The sequence below is a fragment of the Triplophysa dalaica genome, chromosome 20 (genome assembly GCF_015846415.1).
Source record: "Triplophysa dalaica isolate WHDGS20190420 chromosome 20, ASM1584641v1, whole genome shotgun sequence".
Classification (NCBI taxonomy): Eukaryota; Metazoa; Chordata; class Actinopteri; order Cypriniformes; family Nemacheilidae; genus Triplophysa; species Triplophysa dalaica.
This window is the reverse complement of record NC_079561.1, coordinates 9,750,970-9,775,621: the sequence shown is the minus strand read 5'-3', so window position 1 is coordinate 9,775,621 and position 24,652 is coordinate 9,750,970. Positions and strand designations below refer to the sequence as shown.

The following is a 24,652-nucleotide window of genomic DNA, read 5'->3' as shown; positions in this document are numbered from 1 at the left end:
GAGAGAGAATTATATGCACTGTAAACAAAACTGTGTAAGAGAAGACTTGTTTGACAGAATAAAGTTTATAATATATTTAATAAAAACGATACAATAGATTAGATTATTTTTTTTGTTCCGTCTGATGATTCTGTAAACAAATAACACCCAGTTCCTCTCACCATTGGTCTGGACAGTAGCTGTTGTCAGGGATACAGGGTGTTGAATGCTGCCGCACAGTCCGCCGTAACCACGGTAACTGTAGTTGAGGCCTCCATTAATGTATAGCTGGTCCTGGGAGTAGGCTGAGGCTGCCAGCGAGTACGCAGAGTGGGCTAGAGAGATGGGCTCGCGGGAGACGGGCTTATCGAGCGCTTCCTCCTGAGAGGACAGAGGGCATGTCAGACACACGCTTCATGCACTGAAATCAAACAGGCGTTCCATCACGCCCGCACGTCACATGTTACGTAAAAAAGTTACATACGTGTGCCTGGTAGACGTCCAAGCGCAGTCTTTTGGCAGCTTTGCGTGATTCGCTCTCGCAGGCAGCTGCAAGAATGTTCTCAGCCATGGCTGAGGTCAGGTGGGGGGGCGTGGGTCGAGTCTGCAGGACACACACACAGATCAATCGAATCAATTCAACGTTGCAGCAAAAATGAACCTGTTGTATTTCAAATTATTTTCATGTTTTCATATACTGGACATACAACAGATGGATAGGTTTAATACCACACAAATAACTGTAACTTAAAAGAAATTCCCATTTCATGAAGGCCTGTTTGTACAACTTTGCATATCAATTTAGTGCTTTAAGCTAAATATAAGCCCAAAAAAACAAAATGTATTAAATCAGACCAATCTTTAAAAAGTTGTATTTGTTATTATTTTGACTGAAATGTACAGTACTGGCCAGCAGGGGGCGGTAGATGACATCTGATCAAGTAAAGGAGAGAGACTGTACCTCCATGCCGTTTTTCTTCATACGACGGCAAGATTTGAGGTAGGTGCGGATGCGTTTGCGTGCACGCTCCTGGAACTCCGGGAACTGGCGGCTGCACGATTCAATAATGGCTTGGATCTTTTCTTTAGGCTGTTTGGAGATTGGCACCATCCGGTCCAGATTCTCATCCACAAACAGACGTACAAACATCTAAACAGAAAAAATGTTCAGTTCACCAAATGATTCTTTATGATTATTATTATACATAAAACAATATAGTCAATAAACTAAATCAAAAAAGTATAGCTCACTTCAAAATTAACAAGAGCAACTACCACTTTATTATATTATAGAATTACTGGGATCAATTCAATAGCATTAAAACACACAGTTGTATGTTTTTTTTCTGTTTTAATACCGGTTTATTAAATCTAACTTGAAATCAATAAATTGAAATTATGAAATTCTGCATATACTGTACATCTGTTTGTGTTACTCACATTAAATGCCTTAAGCCTCTCGGGGTCGACTCCTTCCACATCATTTATCTTATCACTATCATCGTGGTCATCATGGTCATCATCGTCATCATCAGCCGTCTGAGACCGGCCAACTGTTAGATCTTCAGCGCATATCTCCATCTTTATTGAATCATAACTCCCTGAACTGTATTGAGGAGACTGCACAAACACACAAAAGAACCAAGTAAACCTTCAGTCAGTGTGAGCATATAGATGATCAGGAAAGTCTTTCTTAAGGGGCTGAAAGACATATAAAAAAGATGATGATGTCGCCCAATGAAGCCATTCATGCCCACGACGGTGCTTCGCTAATGAAAACCGTGTCTTCAAGGTCTAACTGCGTTATTCAGATGTACTCGGTACAAATAGTCTCAGGCTGCATTTTAGATTGAGATTTGCTGTAAGCTTGTTTGAAAAACATCTTTTTATAAAGACATAAAAAAAAGAAATTAAGGCCGGCAATGGAAAACAGAGATGAAAGTTTCTATTCAGATGAAAGCCTTGCTCGGAGGATCATTCAAACCTCTTTCTTTCTGTATGAAGAGGACTGACGTGATAACTGGGATGATAGGGTGTCTTTCATTGCTTCCATTATTTTATTTCAATATACATACATTCCTTTAAAGGTGAGGGTAAAGTATACTGGTAAAGTACACTGTAGTTTTGATGTACATGCAAGTATACAATAAAATATTACATCAGTATATGATTGTTTTTTAGCTAAAATAAACACAATGTTAAAAAAATATATTTGTTTGATTGTTGTTTGTATACCTTATTGTTATAGTCCCTGATTTCTCGGTCAAGGCGCAGCTCTGAAGATTTGGGGTATTTTCTGCGCAGCTCTTCTGTGTGCTCTGGGTTAAAGGTCGCCAGCATGGCGGCCGCTGTGGGCAGCGCCTGTTGCAGTGTCTCGCTGAGGTTCACTGGTTGCTGGTCCTCTGAGGATGAAGATGAGGAAGTCGTGCTAAAGTCGAGTGGTGCCGCAGTGCTGTTCGCAATCCCGTTTACCTCAGCATAAGAGCCTGATCCAGGTTTGGTGCCTGCGCTGTCACTCGTGCCGGCCACGCCCACAGAGGGAGGAGTCAGTGTGTGCAATCCATTTCCACTTTCAGAAGTTGAATCATCTGTTAATAAAGCCAAAACATATACTTATTAACAGTGGCCATAACGCTACACAGTATACTTATATACTGGTTCGTGCCAACAACATACAATTTAATGTATTGTATAATAAGTTGGACATAGCATTGAATTTAGAATGTGTAGAGTGTTGTAGTAATGTTTTTGAGCAAGGCAGTTGCATTATACAAAATCATTAACAGTGAAATCTGAAGGATATATTATAAGCCAAATATAAGTAAGTTCATCCCCAAGTACTGTAGGAATGCTCAAATTCAACAAACTGTCTGCAGGGGGCACTCTTGTGTAATTGTGGAGCCTGTATGCAAGTGAAAACCCAATGTATTTTGTTTGGAAGATGCCCCTGGTCAAAACACAAGATATTTTTTGTTTGTTGTCTACTGCCAAGAGTGCTCACTGTCATGCTAACAATGTTAGTACGCTAATGCACTACACAGGAAACATTCACACAATGCACGAATGACAGCCCCAGTCTGGATCTACATCCACTACACTAAAGTCCATTCTACTGCATGGCAGTTCATGATGTGTGTGATGTTTAAAGCTGTCCGGTCTGAAGAGATGTAAATTAAATAAAAGATATATCAGAGAAGGGCCAGACACAACATCAAACACTCATAAAACACTAAATATACTCCTATATACTATAAATCCAAAAAATTCCCCTGTCATTATTTACACATATATAGGTTTTACACATATATAGGTTTAGAAACAATACCATAATTACTAGTAGACTTGTTCATTGGCCAGTCTTAATAACATTTTTTTGTCATATTTTTAAATGGATAGCTGACAAACTAAACTAAAACATGTATTTCTAACTTCATTTCAGAAATACTTGGCATCACATTTGTTGTTTGAATTATGTGTATTAGGTCTGTCGAAATTCCAGATTTTTACTACAAGAATATTGTGGTTGAAAGAATTTACAATAATATAGTGTTATTGTGATATATATTAGAATTAAATAAATAAATGATGCTATTGGTAGAATTCATGTTTAATTTAGTTTTCTCTCTTTAAGGTCAATGAATTTGTAACTATTTTACCAGTTGACTAAATTGGGTTTAATCTATGGCTAGCTGTGCATTAAAGAATTTTAATGCACGACGCAGAGGCCAAGAACCACCCGACGCGAAGCTTATACCATGGTCATTTGCCAAGATAAAGCTGTTATTGATGATAACGGTGTCAATATTGAAAATGACAGTTGTTTTCAAACATTGATCAAACTGACTTGATCTACCTGTGTATTAAACGATTTTAATGCACACCTTCCAGCCAATCAGAATCGAGTATTCAGAAAGACCATGGTATAATTCTTAATGTATAATTCTCTAATTATCTTAATAGTAAGTTTTAGTGTGATTTGCTTTCGGGTCAGTGACGTTAGGTCTAGAGGGGGGATAAGGAAAGGGCTTCAGTTTTTTTTCTTCTAAAAATTGTACGTTTTTGCCACCTTGTAAAATAGTTACGAACTCCCGTGAGATCAGGTTTGAACGAATCACACTAAAATATGAGTGTAGGAAGACAGAAAGAAACCTTTATGACTTTCTTTCTTCCTCAGAACACAAAAAATGACATTTTGAAGAAAACTGAACGGAACTGGACCCTATTCACTTTTATTGTATGGACACAGAACCAATGCAGGTGAATGGGGTCCAGTTCACAACATTCTTCAAAATACCTTCTTTACAGGAGAAAGAAAGTCAACAGCTTTGAAAAGACAAGAGTAAATGATGATGATGTTTTTATTTCTGGGTGAACTATCACTTTAAGGGCAAATTGTTAAACCCGATGATTTGCAATATCATATGTGTGTTATTAACATGATATCAATAACCCTGGTTATTAATATCACAGTTACACGAGAACTCCCTGCAAACTACAACTTCATAACGGAATAACAGAGGGAGACAACTTAGAAAATAAAACACAACAAAACATAAAAAAATCTGTGTGTGTACAGGCATAAAGCCTACACATAGCTACATGGAGAAAGAACAGTGAGGTCAGAATTGGGGTCAGCGTACAGTGGCATCAAAATCGAAGGCAAAAGAGAGAGAGGGCAGGATGGATTGGATGTGAAGGAGAAAACACAGGCTGGCTGGAGAAAACGGGATAGGGATTGGATGGAAAGAGGGAGGGGAAGAAGAGACTGAGGAGGGGAGTAGAAGGGGGCAGCGGGAAGCAGGTCAGATTCAGGGGCAAAATGAACATCAGCCTGGAGTGGATGGAGGGGACAGAAGGATGGGGGTGGTGAAATGATCTGTCCTTCACACTGCATGAGAGGAACGAGAGATATAAAGGAGCAAAATAAATTTAAGCTAGGTGATACAGGGGGAGAGAGAGAGAAAAAGTGACGTTGAGTGTGGGTTGGGGACGAGCGTGGCAGAGACAGACGCATATTTATTGGAGTATAAAGAGTATTCATGCAGGGAGAGGAAGGCCGGACTAATGCCTGCCAGCACTGCTCAAAAGCTCTATGGCGGTCACAGACGCTTTCCCTCTTTATCCCTCCTTCACTTTTTTCTGTGTTCTTTCAGGAAAGATGTTTGAATGACAGACGTGAAAGGTTCCAATGTAATGCACATAAAATGTTTGAGTGTGTGTGTTCCTGCACCTCACTTTCTGCTGCAGTGGATGTGTCTGTCTCCCTCTGTGATGTGTTGAATACTCTATTTGCCTTCCTCATCTCAGTAAAAGCAAGCAGTCAAGCTTTTGAAGTGCAGATGTCGGATGGAGCTGCTGTTTCTATTGGTTATATTTTGACTTTATATCAATGCAAGGTTTTTGTCACGCCTGCCAATGGTGTGCGAGTTTAGAAAATGTATCAGCTATAAATATGTTATTTCGTATTATTTATTCACAAATAACATTTTTGTTGAACTAGTATGGGTTGCTTTATCAATAAAGTAAAGAACAAAGCTGTTTTCATAGTATTTAAACCTGTTTGAACAAACCCCGCCCTGATAGCACACATACTAGAGATGGGCAGTCGAGTTAGTGACTCGGACATTTTAAAAGACTTCAGATTCTACCTGAAATGACTTCAGACTTGACCTGACTCGACAAAAAGGACTTGTGAATATAAACAAAAAAACTGTCTTTTATCCTTGACTAACTGATAGCATAAGGAAAGAATGTGTATATCAGTAAATATAACTTTTATCATATAATTTCATGACGGAAGTTCCACTGCATATTCCTGATCCCCAGTTATCTTCCGGTTTGTGTTTGGCTAGTGACTAATAATATAATTATCTACATTTTATTTAATTTATGTTATATTAGTTATTATTATTTAACTGTATAATAATTGTATTAAATAAAGGACTTGTTGAATTTTGTTGTATGGTCATTTTATTAAATAAACAATTTGTTGAATGAGTCCTGTAGTTTGGTCACATTTAAAGAAACCCTATGTGAGGGATAATGTACAGGCAGCCGGTTGTTATCTCAAAAATAAGCCCTCAGTGTGATCAGGACGCGACGCGTAGCGATCTCTTCCGTGAGGAAAAGCTCTTTACTTTAGGTTTTAAGCTAAGAGACTACATTAAAATGTCACGAACAGGCAATTTGATTTGATCATTTGTAAATACAATGTCATATACGTTATTAAATACATTTAATTACAATCAAATTACATTTAGTTTATCAGATGCTTTTACATTGCAGATGTTTTCCAGATCTTTAGCAGACATCTTACTGATGTACTTGTGCTATCTAGGTTGTATCGACAACAAGTTTGTAAAGGTCCTAGATGGAGAGATGCTCATGTTAAAGTGCAACCTCACTCATGCTTTTAAAGCAAGTGAATCCTACTGAAGCTCTCCTTACTTATCTGAGAGAATAATGATGGACAATAAAATCTCTTTAGCGTGTGACAAGCGTGAAATATGATTAGCCGTGGCTCATGCCACTCAACTGGCTCTGGTCCAGTTCCCCTTTCCCTATTAATCATCCAGAGTAAAAGCCGTACAGACAATCTGTACACTGTACATCCCGATCTACAAAAGATGTTGAACATGTTTTGTGCTGGTATGGGGTAAAATCTATTAAATATCTCAGTTCTCTCTAATCTATTAAAGAGAAATTAACCCTCAGTTCTCTACAAACAAATTATTCTATAATAAAATCCTGTCATTTCAGTTACTTTTAGACTATGACTCATTTTGCATGTCATCATAACCTCACTTAAAGGGATAGTTCGACAAAACTATACTGATACTTTTCTTTCATTATTTACTCACCCTCATGTTATTTCAAACCTGTGTGACTTTCTTTCTTCTGCAAAATATAGAAGAAGATATTTAGCAGAACATTGGTGTGCCCGACAATATCGGGGCCCATTGACTTCCATTGTATGGACACAAAACCACTGAAACATTTCTCTAAATATCTTCTTTTGTTTTCCACAGAGTCAAATACAGGTTTTGAATGACTGAATGGTGAATAATGATGACAGAATGTTTATTTTGGGTTGAACAATACCTTTAAATTGTTGGGGCTTCATTCATGAACAGGAGCATAAGGATGTGTAACTCACCAGTAAAATGAAAGCTGCATAAACTATTGCATTTGATTCTTTATTATTATTATGAGTATTCTTCTTAAATCATTTTGACATAAATTCAGCTTATGTCATGAATTCCATTGCGTTTTAAAGTAATCTATTGTGAAATGTACAATATTCTGCACAATAAAACCAAACATCTGTATCTCTGAGCAAAAACACAGTGAGCTAAAAGACAGTCCCTATTTTTTCCTGCAACCGCTCTAGCAGGTGTGTGTGTGTGACACAGACACACAGAGGGGTGCAAGCACAACAGTCGATATCACCGCTGTGCTTCCTGTCTCACAGTCTCAGTAATGACCAATCAGGCGTAATGATCCGGTCTACCCAGCAGGCCCTGTGAGGAGTCGCCATAACACAAACATTTCATCAAGTCCACTGTGCAGTCTCCATTGTGATTGGCAGACGGGACAGGTGGTGTACATTTCGAACCCCCCCACACACACACATGTATATGGCATCTAAATGTGGTGGCAGCAGGCAGGAGGGGGGAAGAAGGTCTGCTCTCTCCTGCAGTAATTGACTGCTTTTTTAATTCATGCGGATGACCTCCAATTAGTGGCTTCCTCCGATAAGCCCGAGCCTGTCAGTCAACCCCCTCTGCTAAAGAATCACATACACCGCACACACACCTATACATGCTTTACATTCAGCTTCCTTCTACTCAACCTTCACTTCATCATGCAGAAGATGTGCGTTGTGTTTTCAAAATCCATAATTCAGTTGAACAATCAGTCGACAAATCGCTATTAAGGAAGCCGCGTATAAGCCCTGTATAGCCCCTGATCAGACATGTTTCAGGTTGAATACTTTTTTGTATGCTAGAAACACAACGGACTGGAACACAATGGGGAGGTCTTAAAGGTACATCACCAGCAAAAAAAAATCTTTCATCATTTACTCACCCTTATGTCATTTCAAACCTGTATGACTTTCTTTCTTCAGAGGAACACAAAGAAGATTTTTTGAAAAACCTTGGTGCGCCAACAACATCGGGGCACATTGACTTCCATTGTATCGACACATATACAGCTTTCCGGTACCTGAGTGGTTAGAGCATGGCGCTAGCAATGCCAAGGTCATGGGTTCCATCCCAGGGATTGCACATAATTAGAAAAAAAATGTATAGTATTATGCAATTTAAATGGCTTTGGATAAAAGTGTCTGCCAAATGCGTAAAAGTAAAGTACAGGTTTTGAATGAAGTGAACTATCCCTTTAAAAAATGCTTTTTTAAAAGCACATGAAATTTAATAAAAAAAAGGAATCAATCTTACAAACCAACCAGTTGGTTGTTGGATAACACGTCAACCATCATGACCCATCCTTCATACTATTATCTCATATCAAAGAAGGCAAATTCTCCCCTTCCCCCCTCTACCTCCCCCATCCTTCCATCTCAACCATATTCCCTAACATCTGCACAATAGACACCCACCCTGTCTTCATCCGCTACCCCTCCTCTCCTCCTGCGTTTCTTAAAAAAAGAGACAGCGTTCCGATACTGGAGGGGAAAGAGAGAGAGGGAGCTGACGGTGCGGTCCAGCTGCTCTGAATGTCACAGTGATTCATTGGGGCATTTAGCGCACTGGGGACAGAACAACACTAGAGTGTGTGTGTTTAAGAGGGCAAGGGTCTAAGAGGCACGAGGGAGCATGAGCGCACGCACGCGGTCGTGCCGCTTGAATCGAGTTGCTGAGTTGTTGTGGGGTTGTGAGGATGGTCCATAGAAAGTCAATCAATGCCTTACCCATGATTCTCAAGGGGCGGTGGGACAGAGGGCAGGCAGGAAGAGCAAAGTGCTACATCAGCCGCCAGCTGCCAACAAACACATCATAAAATACATCCTTAACACACATGTACACAAAACCACACAGAGGCATTAAACATGCACTCTCGGGTTGATTTAAAGAAGTGCACTAAAGCTCCAGTGAGTTGCCTACTTAGGCAACTACTTATGCATAGAGCATGCTGTCTTCTGAGAAACCTTGTTTTGGCAGTTCAACAAAGCCAGGTTAAATTTCTTTTCAAGAAAATTGACAATTGATAGAAGCTTAGATCGGCACGAATTATTATTAAATAATGATCATTCTAATTCAAAGTATTATTAATTGTCTATAAATCACTTAATGGTCTAGGACCTAAATACATCTCAGATATGCTCATTGAATATAAACCAAACAGACTTCTCAGATCATCAGGATCAAGTCAGTTAGAGATAACAAGGGTTCATTCAAAACAGGGCGAGTCAGCGTTTACCCATTATGCCACCCGTAGCTGAAATCTGCTTCCAGATGACATCAGACGTTCATCAACAGTAGCTACTTTTAAATCCAGATTAAAAACACACTTGTTTAGCTGTGCATTCACAACCTGAGCACTGTGCTGGTTTAAATCAACTGCACATGTATTTCTAATTTATTTAACTTATTCTTTATATATATGCACTCACATTTTTTATCAATTTTATTGCTGTTTTATTGTTTCTTAAAATCTAAAGTTTTTGTGATCTTAAATCATTTTAAAGATAAGTCTTATTTCTTTCTGTCAATCATTTTATGTAAAGCACTTTGAATTGGCCTTGTGTATGAAATGTGCTATATAAATAAACTTGCCTTGCCTTGCCTAATTGATTAAATTATTTATCCGTGCACATCATTATTTTTTAAAAACAGATAAAATTTGTGAATGAATACATGTAATGAATCGGTTTTGATGATGTTGCTTATGTAGTTTGTGGACCTGTATGTATTACATTGTTAACAAGTGTCTAACGTGAACTGTGCTGCATTGAATCCCGTTTTAAAGCTGTTGTTTAAGTTAGCGGTTTTCGCTATTGTAGTAACGTTATTTACTTTGTACTAAAACGTGTTCTCACTGGTGAATGAGACGATTTAATTGGAATTGATCCAAGAGCTTCTAGTTTGTGCGCGTTCATGTATTTTGGAGAAGGCGTTGCTTTGGGATGTCGGGTGGGATCATGATTTAAGTGCTAGCAAGCTAAAGTTAGCATTTTACCAAATCATCTATTCCGCCTTTAACTCATTCGCGCCAGCCTCTTTAAAAAAAAGTTGCCAGCCTACGCCAGCGTTTTTTAACATTTTCACCCAACTTTTATGACTCACAGTAAATTTTCAAACAATATGTCAAATCAAAGAACAGAGTCTAAGCTTTTAAACAAACGAAACCACATTCTTCTATCTTCATTTGTTCGTTTTTTATCACTCCGTAGATGTGGGTAGGTTTCTACAAAAATGCATTATTTTGATTAAACAGCTTAGATAATTAACGTTTTTTTGTCAAAGATTCCCCCCAGATTACACTCAGAACAATCATTAAAAAACGCTAAAACATATATGTCTAGGTTCTGGGATTCTGTACATTTTCCCAAAGGTGTGTAATAGTGCCACCTGCTGTAAAACAGTACTAACACTGATTGCCGTAAAAACTTGTCTTTGGCGGGGAAGCGTTTTTTTTTAAATGACGAGATAACTCGTTAATGGCGTTGAAAGAGTTAATAAATCAGTCAGCCAATAGAAGCACAGAATGATGGCCTTACGCCTAATTCTTAAAAATTACTCACTTGTCCACACTGTTTGCAATAACAACATGTCAATTAAAAATGAACTATAAATTTAACTTTACTCCGCAAATTCACACAAATTCTCTTCAGGATTAACCATGAACATTTTAATCAATATGATTCAATCCACAACGCTGATTTTTTATTTTACAGGAGCCAGTATAAATCAATGTGTTCATTGTAGTCTGGTTGGAGAACATTGATTTAAATAAACGCTATGATAAAGCGCAGCATTAATTAAGGGAATTGTTTTATTAATGCAGCATTGGGACAATAAATTACATTTGACTTGTATACAGCATAGCCCGCAGCTGCTGTGTGCACTAAAGGAAAATCCAGTTCGTCATTAAATCGGTTCAATTCTACAACATTAGATCATATAAAGCATGAATCAGTGAGATAAAAAATACAACATAACCATGTGTTCACACACATGCACGCATATAAACGTATGCCAAAACAACCCGTGCACACGCGTTAACATACACAGAGTAAGATGTACACACCCAAACATGAAAATTCATAAGCACAGAATTACACTAGGTAAAAATACATATACAATATCTCCACAAACCTCTTACTGAACAGCCAATTTAGGAGACCATGAGACTACACAGTACACACAGCATTACTGGGATTCCATTCAGCACAAAATGAATACACTGATTCATGAACACACCACACACAGATGTTGCAGGCCAGAGAACAGTACAAAATGTTTAACACCCGCACACACTAATGCATGTTTAAGTATTCATGCATACTGTAAGAATGTCTGTATCGCCAAAGAATATGAACATGCATATATGCATACCGGTATAATATACTGTAGGTACTATATATAAAGTATTGCATACAGTAAGTGCAATTAAGAATGTACAGAGTCAGAACTAGAAGTCTTTCTGTAGAGTGAAGTGCACATTGTTTAGGCTGTTACTGAAGCTCTCCTACAGCAATGTGCAAGTCCTAATGTTGCATTTGTTTTTAGCTTTAATCCATTTACTATGCATTTCATTTATTTATTAAATCTGTGGAAGCCTCGAAAACATGCAAACAGAGATTAATTTATTTCCTCAAAAACAGGCTAAATTAGCAGTATTTTCTACCGAACTTTATAGCTATTCTTCACCAACAGTCTACGAAATGCTACAAACTAAACTGTTTGCCTACAGTTAACTCATAAAATTACATCAATTAATTAATTTATTAATATAAAAAATGTACAATTAGCTATTGTATGCATAACATTTGTCACATCTCTACGTGGAAACCGTAACTTAGCTTTATTATGACATTGTGTTGGTATTCATCTTATAAACACTGTCATTCTAATACGACATGGTGGCAGCAGTCAGTCTGATCACATGGCACGAGCAAATCAATAAGCATTATGTGACAGTAGTTCTAGGTTGTATGTAGGAGAAGGGTTTGTGTTAGTGTGGCCTGGTAGCTTCTGTCAGCTCAAGGGTTTATTCCCAGGCCTCAGTGGAGCTGACCTGAGCACTAGCACTAACAGATGCTAATTCTTTCACTTCTACTTCCCCAGTGGGCCTGCGGTATGTGTGTGTGTGTGTGTGTGTGTCGGACTCCCCTTTACGAGATTACAATGGATTATCCGGCTAAGACGCGGCACAAGCTGCTCCCCATGCCCCTCACGAGGGGGACTGGCATTGCCATTGCAACCCAGCACCCCAACCCACTGTTGTACCAGTCACAGCTGTCCCCAGCCCGAAAGACAGACAGAGATGGGTCAGTGAAGTAAGAGAGGAAGAGTAAGAAAGTGTTAAGACGGAGAATGTAAATGCTAAAAGGAGAGATACACTGACAGATGGAGGTGAAGCACAAGTCTGTGCAGGAATGACAGAAGGTGTGTGTGAGAGAGAGAGAGAGAGAGAGAGAGAGAGATGCTACTCTTACTGAGTGTGTCCTTTACTGTCTTGGTCTCCCTGCACAGCAGATAATCTTCAATCTAGACACCAGGGAAGAGCAGCGGCATGTGTTCATAAACATACACATGTTTTACAGGTACTTTCCATATGCGTAATGATTTCTTTACTTTACAAACTGTATATTCTATCTCCTAACCTTAAAACTAACTATCACAGAAAACTTCCTGCATTATACTTTCTGCATAGTTTTATTTATAAGCTGTTTTTCTTCTCTTCGACAGGGATATTTGTGACCCTGAAGACTGAAGAAATAAGCTTTCTATTGATATATGATCGGTTAGGATAGGACACTATCAGCTGTTTACAAAGCTGGAATCTGAGGGTGCAAAAAATTGAGAAAGTTGCCTTTGAAGTTGTTAATCTGAGGCATTGTAGCGGGCCACTGCCTCACAAAGGAAAGTTGTTATACATTAACGGTACAATTGATAAAATATCTTCATGGAACATGATCTTTACTTAATATCTTAATGATTTTTTGAAAAAAGAAAAATCTATAATTTATCCCAACAATGAATTTTTGGCGATAACCATAAATATTCCCGTGCTACTTAAGACTGGTTTTGTTGTTCATGGTCACATTTGATAAGGTTTTCCAGAACCACATACACAAACCCATGACTTTCTATAAAACACAAATTTAACCAAATTAAACAACACACCTTGCAATTACGATGAGGTTTGGCACAAAATGTCAAGCTTAATATTGGAGCGTGGCATCCCAGTCCCCATTCATTTCATTCTAAAAAGCCCCTTTCATTGCAAAACACTCTTTGCATTAAAAGAAAAGCAAGAAAGGTACACATGACCATCATACTGATGCTATAATAAAATCAAAGCAAAAATGGGGAACTCACGTTTTGGGGGGTTGAACCGTTTCTTTAAGAGCATTAATGTCAGCAATGCATGAATAAAGCACTTGAATTTGAGTTTAACTCTGTCCCACACACACACTCTCTGTCTAAATCCTAATGGCACAGCTGATTAGAGAAAGTAATCGGGTATATTTAATAGGCCTGTTTAAAATTTCCCAGTTTGGGCTCCAAACTAAGCAGAGATAATTAGAGATGGGCTGCGAACCCGCTTTTCCCATTTAATAAAGAAAAGTCATTTCTCACTCTCGGTCCCTCCCCTTGCTCTCCTCCTCATCTCTCAGGATGGAGGCTCTTTGAAAAAAATCTTTCCGTGTTATTTTAAGTTTAGAAAAATGGTTTAAATCTAATGAGCCCTATGGTGACTACATGCATTAACTTCATAAACTACTGCCACATTGAAATGTTTAGAGATCTGGCCTTTCACCGCCCTTTAACCCAATTCCATACAAAAAAGCGAGTAACTTAGAGTTAAAGGAGAGAAAGAGACATTTAAAAAGAAAAAGCGTTATAATAAAGGAGAAATAACCACAGAGGATGCCCAAGACATCTTTACATCTTACGGTCCTTTCGGTACTGTGAGAGGCAGGAGACGAGGGAGATATGGAGGTGTGAAGGAGAAACTGAAAAATCTAGTTGTAGGAGTTGAGTGCACAGCGATGTGTCAGTGTACTGTATGCTTTCTGCGAGTGCTGTTTCTCTGCTCTGAATAGTTATGATTGTGCCCAAGGCAGAAACAAATAGAGCATTTAGCAGAGTATGGACGACAGCAAGGGGAGAAGGAGGAGAGAAGGGGGGATGGAGAATTGGTGGTGTCGATCCTCATGATGAAGTGATGACAAAATTACACGGAGAGCAGAACCATCCCTCCCTTGTTTAGTTTAGCACAGTCGACTAGTAGTAACCGCGAAGTGCACAAGGACACACACGCGCACACACACACAAAAGCATTCAACAACAGACAGTGTCTCATGCCAGAATCAACCCACTGTTTGTCTGTTCTGTTGTCAGCTGTCCAAAGTTACATGTGGATCTCAGTCTGTTCTTTGCTTCATAAAGATGTAAATGAGTAATATCAGCCTCCCACACAAGTGCGCACACACACGCACAAACACACACACATAAAGTCAGACATCCTAGCCTCTCATTCACCACTGTTGCAAATAAATGAATATTGCATCCCACAGAGAGAAGTTCAGTGTGAGAATAAGGTGCCTCTCTCTCTCGCTCTCTCTCTGTCCGTCACACACACACACACACAAGCATGCACTCATTTGCAGGTCTGTAGTGCTACTCCAACCACGCAACGATTTCCAATACTCATCGTGGGGCCAATCTGCTCTGAAACGCTTTTGGTGGAAGGCCCCAAACCTATCAACACAATGACATTCTTAACCTGCAAACGCACACGCATGCACAAAGACACGCGTTCACTAACTCCAGTTCAGCACTCTCTGCGGGCAAGAACGCTGACATTGGTTGTCAGAGACCGGAGCGCCATCCCGCACCCTCGACTCGGCTCACAATGCAGCCACGGGTCCTCGTACAGGACTAGAACAAAGGGAGACAACGATAGAGGTAGAGAGAGAGAGGCACAATGACAGGAGGTATAAGAGGTGATGGTGTTTAGCAATGCACCACTCCTGCATGGCGAAACGAGGGATGGACTGGGTGGGTGGGTGCTTGACGGAGGGGTGGGGGAAGGGTGTAAGGAAAATTTGCAGTGTTAAAGGGACCATCTTCCTTCTGCGGTGGTCTTGAGGGGACAGATTGAATGTTGGGTGTGGCGAAGAGAGAGAGAAAATAGGGATATGTGTTGACAAAGACCAGCAGTAACGGGCAGTGCTGACATCGGGAAAGAGAGGATTTCACGAAAGCAATGACTCAGAGAAGAGAGAGAAGGTTGGAAACACCTTCCCTGTCAGCAAGTTGCAAATTTGCAGGTGTCAGAAGCACTGAATACTAATGCTAAAAAAATAAATGCTGATGAAATGTGACAAACTGACAGTTTTTAAGAAAAAAATCACATCGTAAATAAAGTACAAACAAACAAAACTGATTGTGTCAGATTAAAAGAATAGGAAGTTTATTACATAAACAAACCTGTTTTTCAAACAAAAACATTTAAAAAAAAATGTGTATTAATATTATTCACATAGAAATTCAAAAACACAAATTCTCGCCTCTATGCCCGTCTGACTCTCAGGTACAGGAAAAACATTTATTCACTCGTCTGAAAGTTAAAATGATATTCCATCCAAAAACGAATTCTGTGTACCACAAAAGAAGATATTTTGAGAAATGTCTCAGTGGTTTTGTGTCCATGCGATGAAAGTCAATAGAGTTGTGGTTTGGTTGCCCACATTCTTCAAAATATCTTCTTTTGTGCTCTGCAAAGGAAGTCTGGATTGAAATAACATGAGGCTAAACAAATGATGACATTTAAATTTTTGGTTCATCTGCTCCCTTTAATAGGTGTGTGTGAGTTCATGTGAAGCTTTGTAGACTGAACATTGCATGATATCAAAGTACCGCAAGAAAGTTAAGTAGTTTTCTATTTATTCTTACACCGTGTCTACACTGGACTTGGCGCGGCGCGACGAGACACACGGCTTGTTCTAATGGGATTGTCACGCAGCATCAGTATGAACAAAGCTGAATATTCTAATGGATTCTAATGCGTTCTATTGTGTGTTGTCGCGTTGCGTCACGTCCTATGTAGACACCGTGTCACTACAGGGCTCCGGACAAAATTTTTTTTATGAGCCATTGGCTCCTATAGGGGAAAAAATAGGCACCAAATTGTTTTTTAAGAGACACATTACATGAACAAAACATTTTCATCACCTACTTCAGTTATCCTGGTATGTGTACGTCTCCCTCTTATATGTTTTGCTAACATGAAGTGTGTATTTTCTGTATAGCTGTGCTAAATTTGTGGAACATTTTCAGAATTCTGTGGAATAGTTTTAAATGCATTTACATTACACAAAGTGCCATTAACTTAATTTCTACACCTAACATACCTTTCATTTTTTTGTGTGTGTGATTTTTGTTGTTTTTGCAATAATCAGCTACATTTCTTTTTTCAAACGAAACCCTCCGTAAGTCTGTATTCCAAAGAATTCATGAGTTACCAGCATTTTAGTTCCAACACAGTTAATGACGTGATATAAGTTTGAAACTCCGTTCAACTTGTTTATTTTGCCATCGCTGTTATGAGCACAGATGTCGTCCCGCTTTCTCCTGGATCCTGATAGAAGATTTGCTGAATTGTGTTGTGTTAATTAAAAAATATGATTTATTCACTTGTGGTTGTGTTTAATCTTAACTAGGAAACTTTTACTTCATGCCCCAACATACCATGACATGACTTATATTAATGTTATTTATTTAATGTAAATCAAACAAAGGTACATTTACAGGTAAGCTCAATTTTAAATTTGGTTAACATCAGTACTTTTTTTACATTCCCAGAAGTCATTATTAAAATCGTGCTAATATTGATATTAATGATGACTTTGTTCACTATAATCGACAATAATTCACAATTTTCTACAGAGAACAGGGGCGCTTTTTCCATGCGGCCCTAAGTAATATCTGAGAGGTAAATTTAGTGTACTGCATTAGAAGCACACTGGTTACGCTGAGTGTGGAAAAAACTGAGAGTGCTGGCACTGAGCGTAGGGAAAAACAGCAGCTCATCTGCTGGCTTTTAAAAAAAAAAGTGTGGTACTTTTGAGTGGAAACAATTTAAAAACGAGTTAATTTAGATTGTGGCCGGTTACGATCTCCTCGAAAATGTATTTCGCTTAATTAATATTAGTCGATTTAGGCGCAATCTGTAGCCCAGCACTGTACTTTAATGTCAAATGCTAAAAGGTCTGCACAGCACCGCATAAAGTGAAATAAACCTATTGTAACCATGCAAAGAGAAGATTTAATGAATGTAAAAAAGACAATTAAATGACCATCATGACTTTGTTTACCAGCATAAATTGCTCTATTCCCGATTCAGTGTTATTCAGGTGTGGCAGTATTTCTCTGAAATAACAATTTGAAATGCAAATCAGCAGTTTATTGGAATCCAATACCTCCTGGAATGTGGTCAAACAAACACTACTGCAAAGCTGTTTTTCTGTTAGAACAATACTATACGGTTTTGCAACTCACAAAATGTAAAAATTAAATTATACAGTGGGATGAGCCAGTGGAATGTCCAGGGGCACTGAGTCTTCATTAAGGATGGGAAGTCACATGCCTCCGTAAAAACATGAACCCATCCCCTCTCATTTTTCCACCACAGGACTATAGAAAAGAGAGACGGTGGCAATAAGGAGTGGATCATGTATGCTGTGAATAAGCCTGTGATCATGATGAATTCAGTCATCATCTCTTTACCTCAAAACGAACAATGCAAAATAACCTGAGATGCCTTTATCCTCAGTTCACACACACATTAGTGATAAAGGCTGATTGCGAGTGTGTGTGGGTCTGGTTTCCTGTGGTTTGTGCATCTTAGAGTGTGACTCAGCACTGTATTCAGAAATGTAAGCCCCTGTCCCTCCATCACACTCTCTGGTCTTCCTCTCATCACAGCCTGAAGGACCAGGAGGGCCCATTAGGGTCTTAAGATGGCTGAAGCACTTTCATATTACAGCTGTCTTCATCATCATATATCAAAGCAGTAAATGCTTCCTGTTTACATGTAACATGGCCGTTATCATACAGATGAGCAAACAAACTAAATGGTAACGCGCGTTCTGGCTATGCTATTGTTATTTAAAATGAAATGACTATAAGCCTGATGCACTTTGTGTCTTACACAAAAATGACAGGAGTAAAGCAACCAATCACAATCTGTTTTTATGTGACGTTTAAAGGTAGACAGGTTCTTATTAAGTACAGATCATTTCATCACATGACTATGCAAGCAAAGACCCCATTGACACTGACCCTTCCCGTCGCGTGATGTTTTTTGCATCACTCACACAAAAAATAACTTACTTTTCCCACGAGTATTAAAGAGCGTGGAATGCGTTTGCTCGCCTTTAGTGTGAACAAAGCATGGGAATGAGCTATTTCTACCAAAATACACCACGCCTCCCCTTACATGGAAATCATCATGTTGTTACTACAGAGCGCGTTTCGTATTATACTTATCCCCTTCGGCAAAGAAGAGAAAACGTAACAACATCTTCGTAGTGCTTCGAAAGAGAGGTGTGAGCAGTGGAGTGAGCCATTGGTTGTAATTCGTAACCTCACTGCTAGATGGCGATAAATTTCATACATTGGACCTATAAGCGAACAAATAAACAACTTAAGAATCTTATAACAAATCATCCATTTCCATGACATAATTGACAAAAAAGTCTAGTGCATCTGGCCAATCAGATTCTGTCGTTTCTGCATCAGACGGCCAGTGAACAGTTTATTTCAGACTGAGACTGTGGCAGCAGTGAAATGCAGTGATTTTAGCGAGCGGCTTTAGCTCATGTGGGCAGCGGTCTGACATTTTCTGTGCAGTAATAATGGTCTTGATCTGTCAGTACCTGGACAGTGTTCTTGCTTTGTGTGGTTAGACTCTGTGAGAGCCAATCACTCTTCTGTCTGTAAGCTTGACTAAACCCATCTCACCCACCAACGCTGTGTCTGAGGAAGCTGGGGAGTCTGGTACAAACCAATCTCAATCAAACAGGTGCCAGACTCGGACCTCGACACAGAATAAAGGTGAAAGACTTCATTCCCAATTGGATTTTTAAGTGCATGATTTAAAAAAATGATTAAAAAAATCAAACCGGAGACTTCTCAAGGGTCAATGTCACAAATTTGACTAAAAATTCAGCCTGTTTCAAAAAGCTCCAAATCCAATAAATTCTCCACCTCCAGTTTCAAATTAGATTTGGAACCGATTTTAAATGTCGCATCAGACCTCAGGAGTTTGGTTTCAGAGACAATCTAATTCTTTCCCTCACATTTCACTGTATGTTCGAGCTGTGTGTGGTTTGTAATAAGAGTGATAGTGCTCATGCTGTTTCTAGCAGGGTTCTACAAAACATAACCCACATACCACACCACAAAGCCTGGACAGATGGAGGAGTTAAAGCTAAAGCTGCCCTCCAGGATCAGCTCTCCGGATGCGCACAAGACCATTCAAGATGAACTCCATGTGATACTGAACCATACCTTCAGTACAGTTGACCATCTAGTGAGGTTTGTAATTATCACAAATTCTGACACAGATGTGAGGAAGAGTCTATAAAGCTGTTGTTAGACATATGACAGTATTGCAAAGACAGATCCAGCTGTGAGGAGTTGTGAACCAGTAGCGAATCTGTCCTATTCCATCAGTGGGTTAAAGAATCGGAAGGTATTACGGCGATATCTTGCTCCACTGCATAATCCCTGGATTACACGGAGCGTGTTAATCCGACAGCATGAAGATAATGGGTTTCAATCCTCACACCATCCATCAATCGTGCCAACGAGACTCGTACAACTGCCACAAAACAAGTTGGATCCAGAGTCTATTGTAGTGAACGCTAAGCTGCACAAGCACTTCATAAATAACTTTAATAATGAAGTTGCCAATCATTTTCAACATAAAAAATGGAAAACATTTTTTTAATTATGACCCGCATTTTATTATGACACAAGTTACGACATTACCGATAACTGCAAGCACCTCACTTAGCACTGTTTGCGGCACAGGTTTCGTTGCATTCTATGTAAGTGTTCTCATTTTGTCACGTCATGCAACTTAAAGTGTCTAAAAGGTGTTAAATGTATTATTTTTGGTTTGTGACCAATGTCCTCTCACAATAAAGCAAACAAATAAAGCAAACATTAGGATTTAAATGCTCATCATCCTAATACATCCTTCACAACAGCCCGGCCATCTCTGATCATGCCGTGTCTCTCCTCTGCTGAAAATTAAATTTGCTCTCATTTTTGTTCCTCATGTAAGATTTAACAGAAAGGTGATCTTAATATGGGTCACTGACATGCTGCAGCTGTTGTCCATTTCCATGAGCATCATTAGAATTTTTATCATGTTTGATATTCAACCAGCATGATTTCTGCTCTCACATGCATACAGAACAGAGGCTATTACTTGCTTACTTCTGAACGATGTGCTTTTGTCCAATCACAATTACAGACAGTAGCTGACTGATATCACTTCTATGGCCATTTCAGAGCAAATAAAATGTGTTACTTTATACATTCACTGTTGGGCTTTTCAAATAATACAGGAGCTGAGTGCAAGGGATTATGGGACTGAAAGAGGAAAGCAAGTGAGAAAAGTACTAAACATAGAGATGAAGCAAGCTATTCAAAGTGTACTTGTACTGCGGACATTTCTAGTTGGTTTAGTGGTTAAATCATATTTTTTTAGTGTTAAATCATATTTTGAGAAATGTCTCTGTGGTTTTATGTCCATACAATGGTAGTCAATGGGGGTCAATGTTGTTTGGTTACTAACATTCTTTAAAACATCTGCTTATGTGTTCTGCAGAAGAAAGAAAGTCACACAGGTTCAGAATGACACAAGGGTTAATAAATTATAAAATAATTGAACCCACTTTTGGGTGAACTATCTATCCTTTTAACATTTTCTCAACAGTATATACAGTAGCCTATAGTAATTGTTTTGACCATGTATAGAAAGACCTCTCCCCCAGCAGTTTTGGTGCTGAGTGGATTTATTCTGCACCACTGGAAAAGTAGGGTAAGCGTCCAATGTGTCTGTGTTTTTGTAGGAATGTATGAACATTTTGGTGTGTAAACCTCATTAAAAACAGAACAAAGCTCACACACACATAAACGTAAATCACCACACCGATCAGAGCTAAATACGTTCTCTTTGTAGTTACACTCATCTTCTGAATCATCTCTCATTATCTCACTCTTCTCTTCCCCTATTGCCTCCTCTTAAATCACATCATGTGGCCTACAACCCTCTTTTCTTCCTACAGTATGTGTTTCCTGCCCCGGCTGTCCTTTCCGCATCCTCTCCTCAGGTAGAGCAGGCATGTGGAGTGTGTTAGTAGTTAGTACTCTAACTCCAACTCCCTTCATCTCACTCTGTCTGACTTTGTAGCCTTGAGATGGTGAGAGCTGGACTGCCTCCCACATGCCAGCAGACGACACACTGAGAGCCACAAAGCAACCCACTCCTCCCCTCCACCCAATCTTTTCTATAAAAACACCAAAGCAGAGGAAAAAACAAGTTGGGTGTATGATGTAGTATTCCTGTGCTCGATACACTTCCCCAAGGTTTGTAAACATTTCGGAACGTTTTTTTCCAACATGAAATTCTGTTACGCAACAACTTTTCTTAGTCCCTTATTGGGCAATCCTCCCAGAAAAGCACGCCCACGCATCAACCAGTGAGAGCGAGAGAAAGAGCATGCCCATCAATCAGATGTGTTTGTTTGTTCACTGCATTTGGGAGAGCAAAGTTATATTAAAGGTGGATGTAATGGTCCCAGCGCTAAAAGATGCTAGACAATGTCTGTGTTTTGTTAGCAATCAGTGCGTACGTCTATTATGTAAACAACACAAACTTATAGTAAATCAAAAGTTATGCAAGGATAATGCGATGATGTATTCTGTGGTCATGCTGTAGTTCCGCCCCCTCTGCATGCCTCCAAGGTCTCGCCTGTTTTCGGAAATAATCGTACAGTTGTATCTCTCTTTTATAATTTGATCAGACTAAATTCTCTTTGAAGATACAACGTATGCAGTACTACTCTATAGGTATTCAAGATTAATATGAGAGTGGCAAAAAAAGTGTAATACCTCCGCTTTAAAGGAATATCACTCACCACTATTAACATCAAACACAAGGTTGCCATATCTGTGTAACAAACCCCCCACAAAAAAACCAAAACTCAAAGTATGCCACTCCTATAACTAAAATACACATTATACAGAAGCTGTTATGCATCACATACAATTTCTTTTTTAAAATCACTGTATAGTACTTAAAGTAGCTACGGCTTAGGTCCTACGCACGACCATAAATCGCCCATTACTTGGTCTTTTACATCTTTTACTCATGCAGCTTATTTTGTTCAAAAGAAAAACAGAAGAAAAATTCTCTGAGGAATACTGACAACGCTCTTTTTAGGTGCATTGACAATTTATAGTGTCTTGTTTAGCGTTTCAGGAGCTTGACAGACATTTTGAACTGTCACTGTATGAAAACAGAGCTTTCCTTGTCCTTTTGAGCTGCACAAAAAAAATTACAAATCCGTCCCCACACATTTACCAGCCTAACCTGTTAAAATTCACACAAATCTGTGTGTGTTTTCCGGTGGGTGTTCATGAGTTTGCTGCATGCAGTCAGAGATGCCCACAGAACTTTGAGGTCACATGAGAGAGCAGACACAGCCTGTGGCTCCATCCATCTCCTTGAGTCTCATGAGCGACTGTGCAGTCGGATCTGTAAGAGTGGGAGTGGCACGTTTTACCTTTTCCCTCACCCACACCAAGGCCCCCCCAACCGCCCACCCCCCTTCTCATTGCAGCCCATGGCACAGGGACCGAACGTTGCGTGCCTGCGGAGGACCCGAGCGCAACTTCAACAAGCTCCCTGTGGAGACTTAATCACAGCAATCATGTGCTTGACGAATAATTTCAAATTCTCAATTTTCCACACTAAACTGCTTACATTATAACATTCAAACACGCACGAACGTGTGTAACATCTATTCAAGTGGTAGAACGAGTCGCTTACTGTTAAAGTAGAGTCCAGAACAATGAAGCAAGCTGTCCGGTGTCCCTGAATCGAGTATGTGCCGGATGCTGAAGGGGTTGTGCCGCATCCCAGGGCTGGTGATGGGGGAGGAGATGAGATGGAGGAGGAGCGGTGAGAAAGAGGCAGTAGCCTTTTATTTGGACCCATATGACAGAAAGCCTGCTCTCGTTGCTGCTTCTGCTCTCCCTTTTTCTTAATGGCTAACAGCCTCTTTCATTTTAATGGATTGAATTGAAGGAGGATGGGTACGGTTTGCTGTGTGTGTGTGTGCAGAAACACTCTCTCTAGACACATGAAGGTGAAAAAGATTGCGCCCAAAACCCCCACCGCAAAAAGCCTCTGCTGTGCATTCTTTTTGATAACAATCAAAACTGTCTCAAAGCAAACATGTGTTTGTTAAAAGAAAGAAAAATAGTGTTTAAACTTTCTAAAGAAAATGTGAGAAACCCATGCCTTTGCAAAAGTCGCTGCTATCATGCAAAGGTGTTGGTTTCCAGACTATTTCTATGCCAATGCTAAGGGGCCAAGTCAAATAAGCCCAGCCCTAAATCTTTATTTTTGTCCCTTGATATGGATTGCTCCTATGTCCTATGGTATGGGATTTTCCACTCGGTTATTGACCAACAGAAAACAAATGAATGAATGAAAAGAAAGAAAGAAAGAAAGAAAGGAAGGAAGGAAGGAAGAAAGAAAGATTGAAAGAAAGATTGAAAGAAAGAAAGATATTTTGGGTCTGTACGTCCCATTAGCATCAGCTCTTATAGCACCTTTGGCTCACCGCAGTCCAGTCATCATTATAAAGTGTTTATGACCTGTGACAGCCAGTCAAGACTCTGGATTTTATTAGTCTCATTTGATTCGCACAACTACCGCACATTATTGACAATCTAACAAAAGGCAGGAGAACAAAATAACACAGCGTAATGTAATTAATAGAGAGAGTCGTGTTTATGACCTTCGTTCTCTGCAACAGTTCGTAATCTCACTTAAATCTGAGGCGTCACAAGAAGACATTGTGTCCCTCAAACCAAGGATTCTTAAGATTTGCGGGCACAAATCTCTGTCTTCTGGTCAGGTTGGAGCCTGTGCACCATTGTGGTCAACAGTTTCTCATTGTCTTTGTTTGCAATATAAACAGTCCTTCACACCTCCATATGCTGTGCCTCCCTCCTTCTCGACTGCCTGTCGGCTGAGAATGCCCCAGTCTGACTCGCTGCTGCGAGTGGGCAGAATAATGCAGGCGGCTGCATCTCCAGACGCGTTTCTAAAGGCCGTTGCATATGCATCTTTAATTTGAGTCCAGACACGGCTGATTCAGAGGCATCAA

At 39.5% G+C, this 24,652-nt stretch overlaps 1 protein-coding gene across 1 annotated transcript in view; it reads right to left on the bottom strand.

Annotated features, from left to right (window-relative positions):
• nol4lb (nucleolar protein 4-like b) overlaps positions 1-24,652 on the bottom strand; it is an 89,148-nt gene that overhangs the window by 6,330 nt on the left and 58,166 nt on the right. Inside the window, exons 6-10 of the mRNA XM_056732213.1 lie at positions 2,215-2,567; positions 1,420-1,599; positions 941-1,129; positions 464-583; positions 162-360 (exon numbers count right to left, since the gene is read on the bottom strand). Of these exons, the coding sequence (XP_056588191.1) occupies positions 162-360; positions 464-583; positions 941-1,129; positions 1,420-1,599; positions 2,215-2,567 (1,041 nt within the window). The remainder of the gene's footprint in view (positions 1-161; positions 361-463; positions 584-940; positions 1,130-1,419; positions 1,600-2,214; positions 2,568-24,652) is intronic.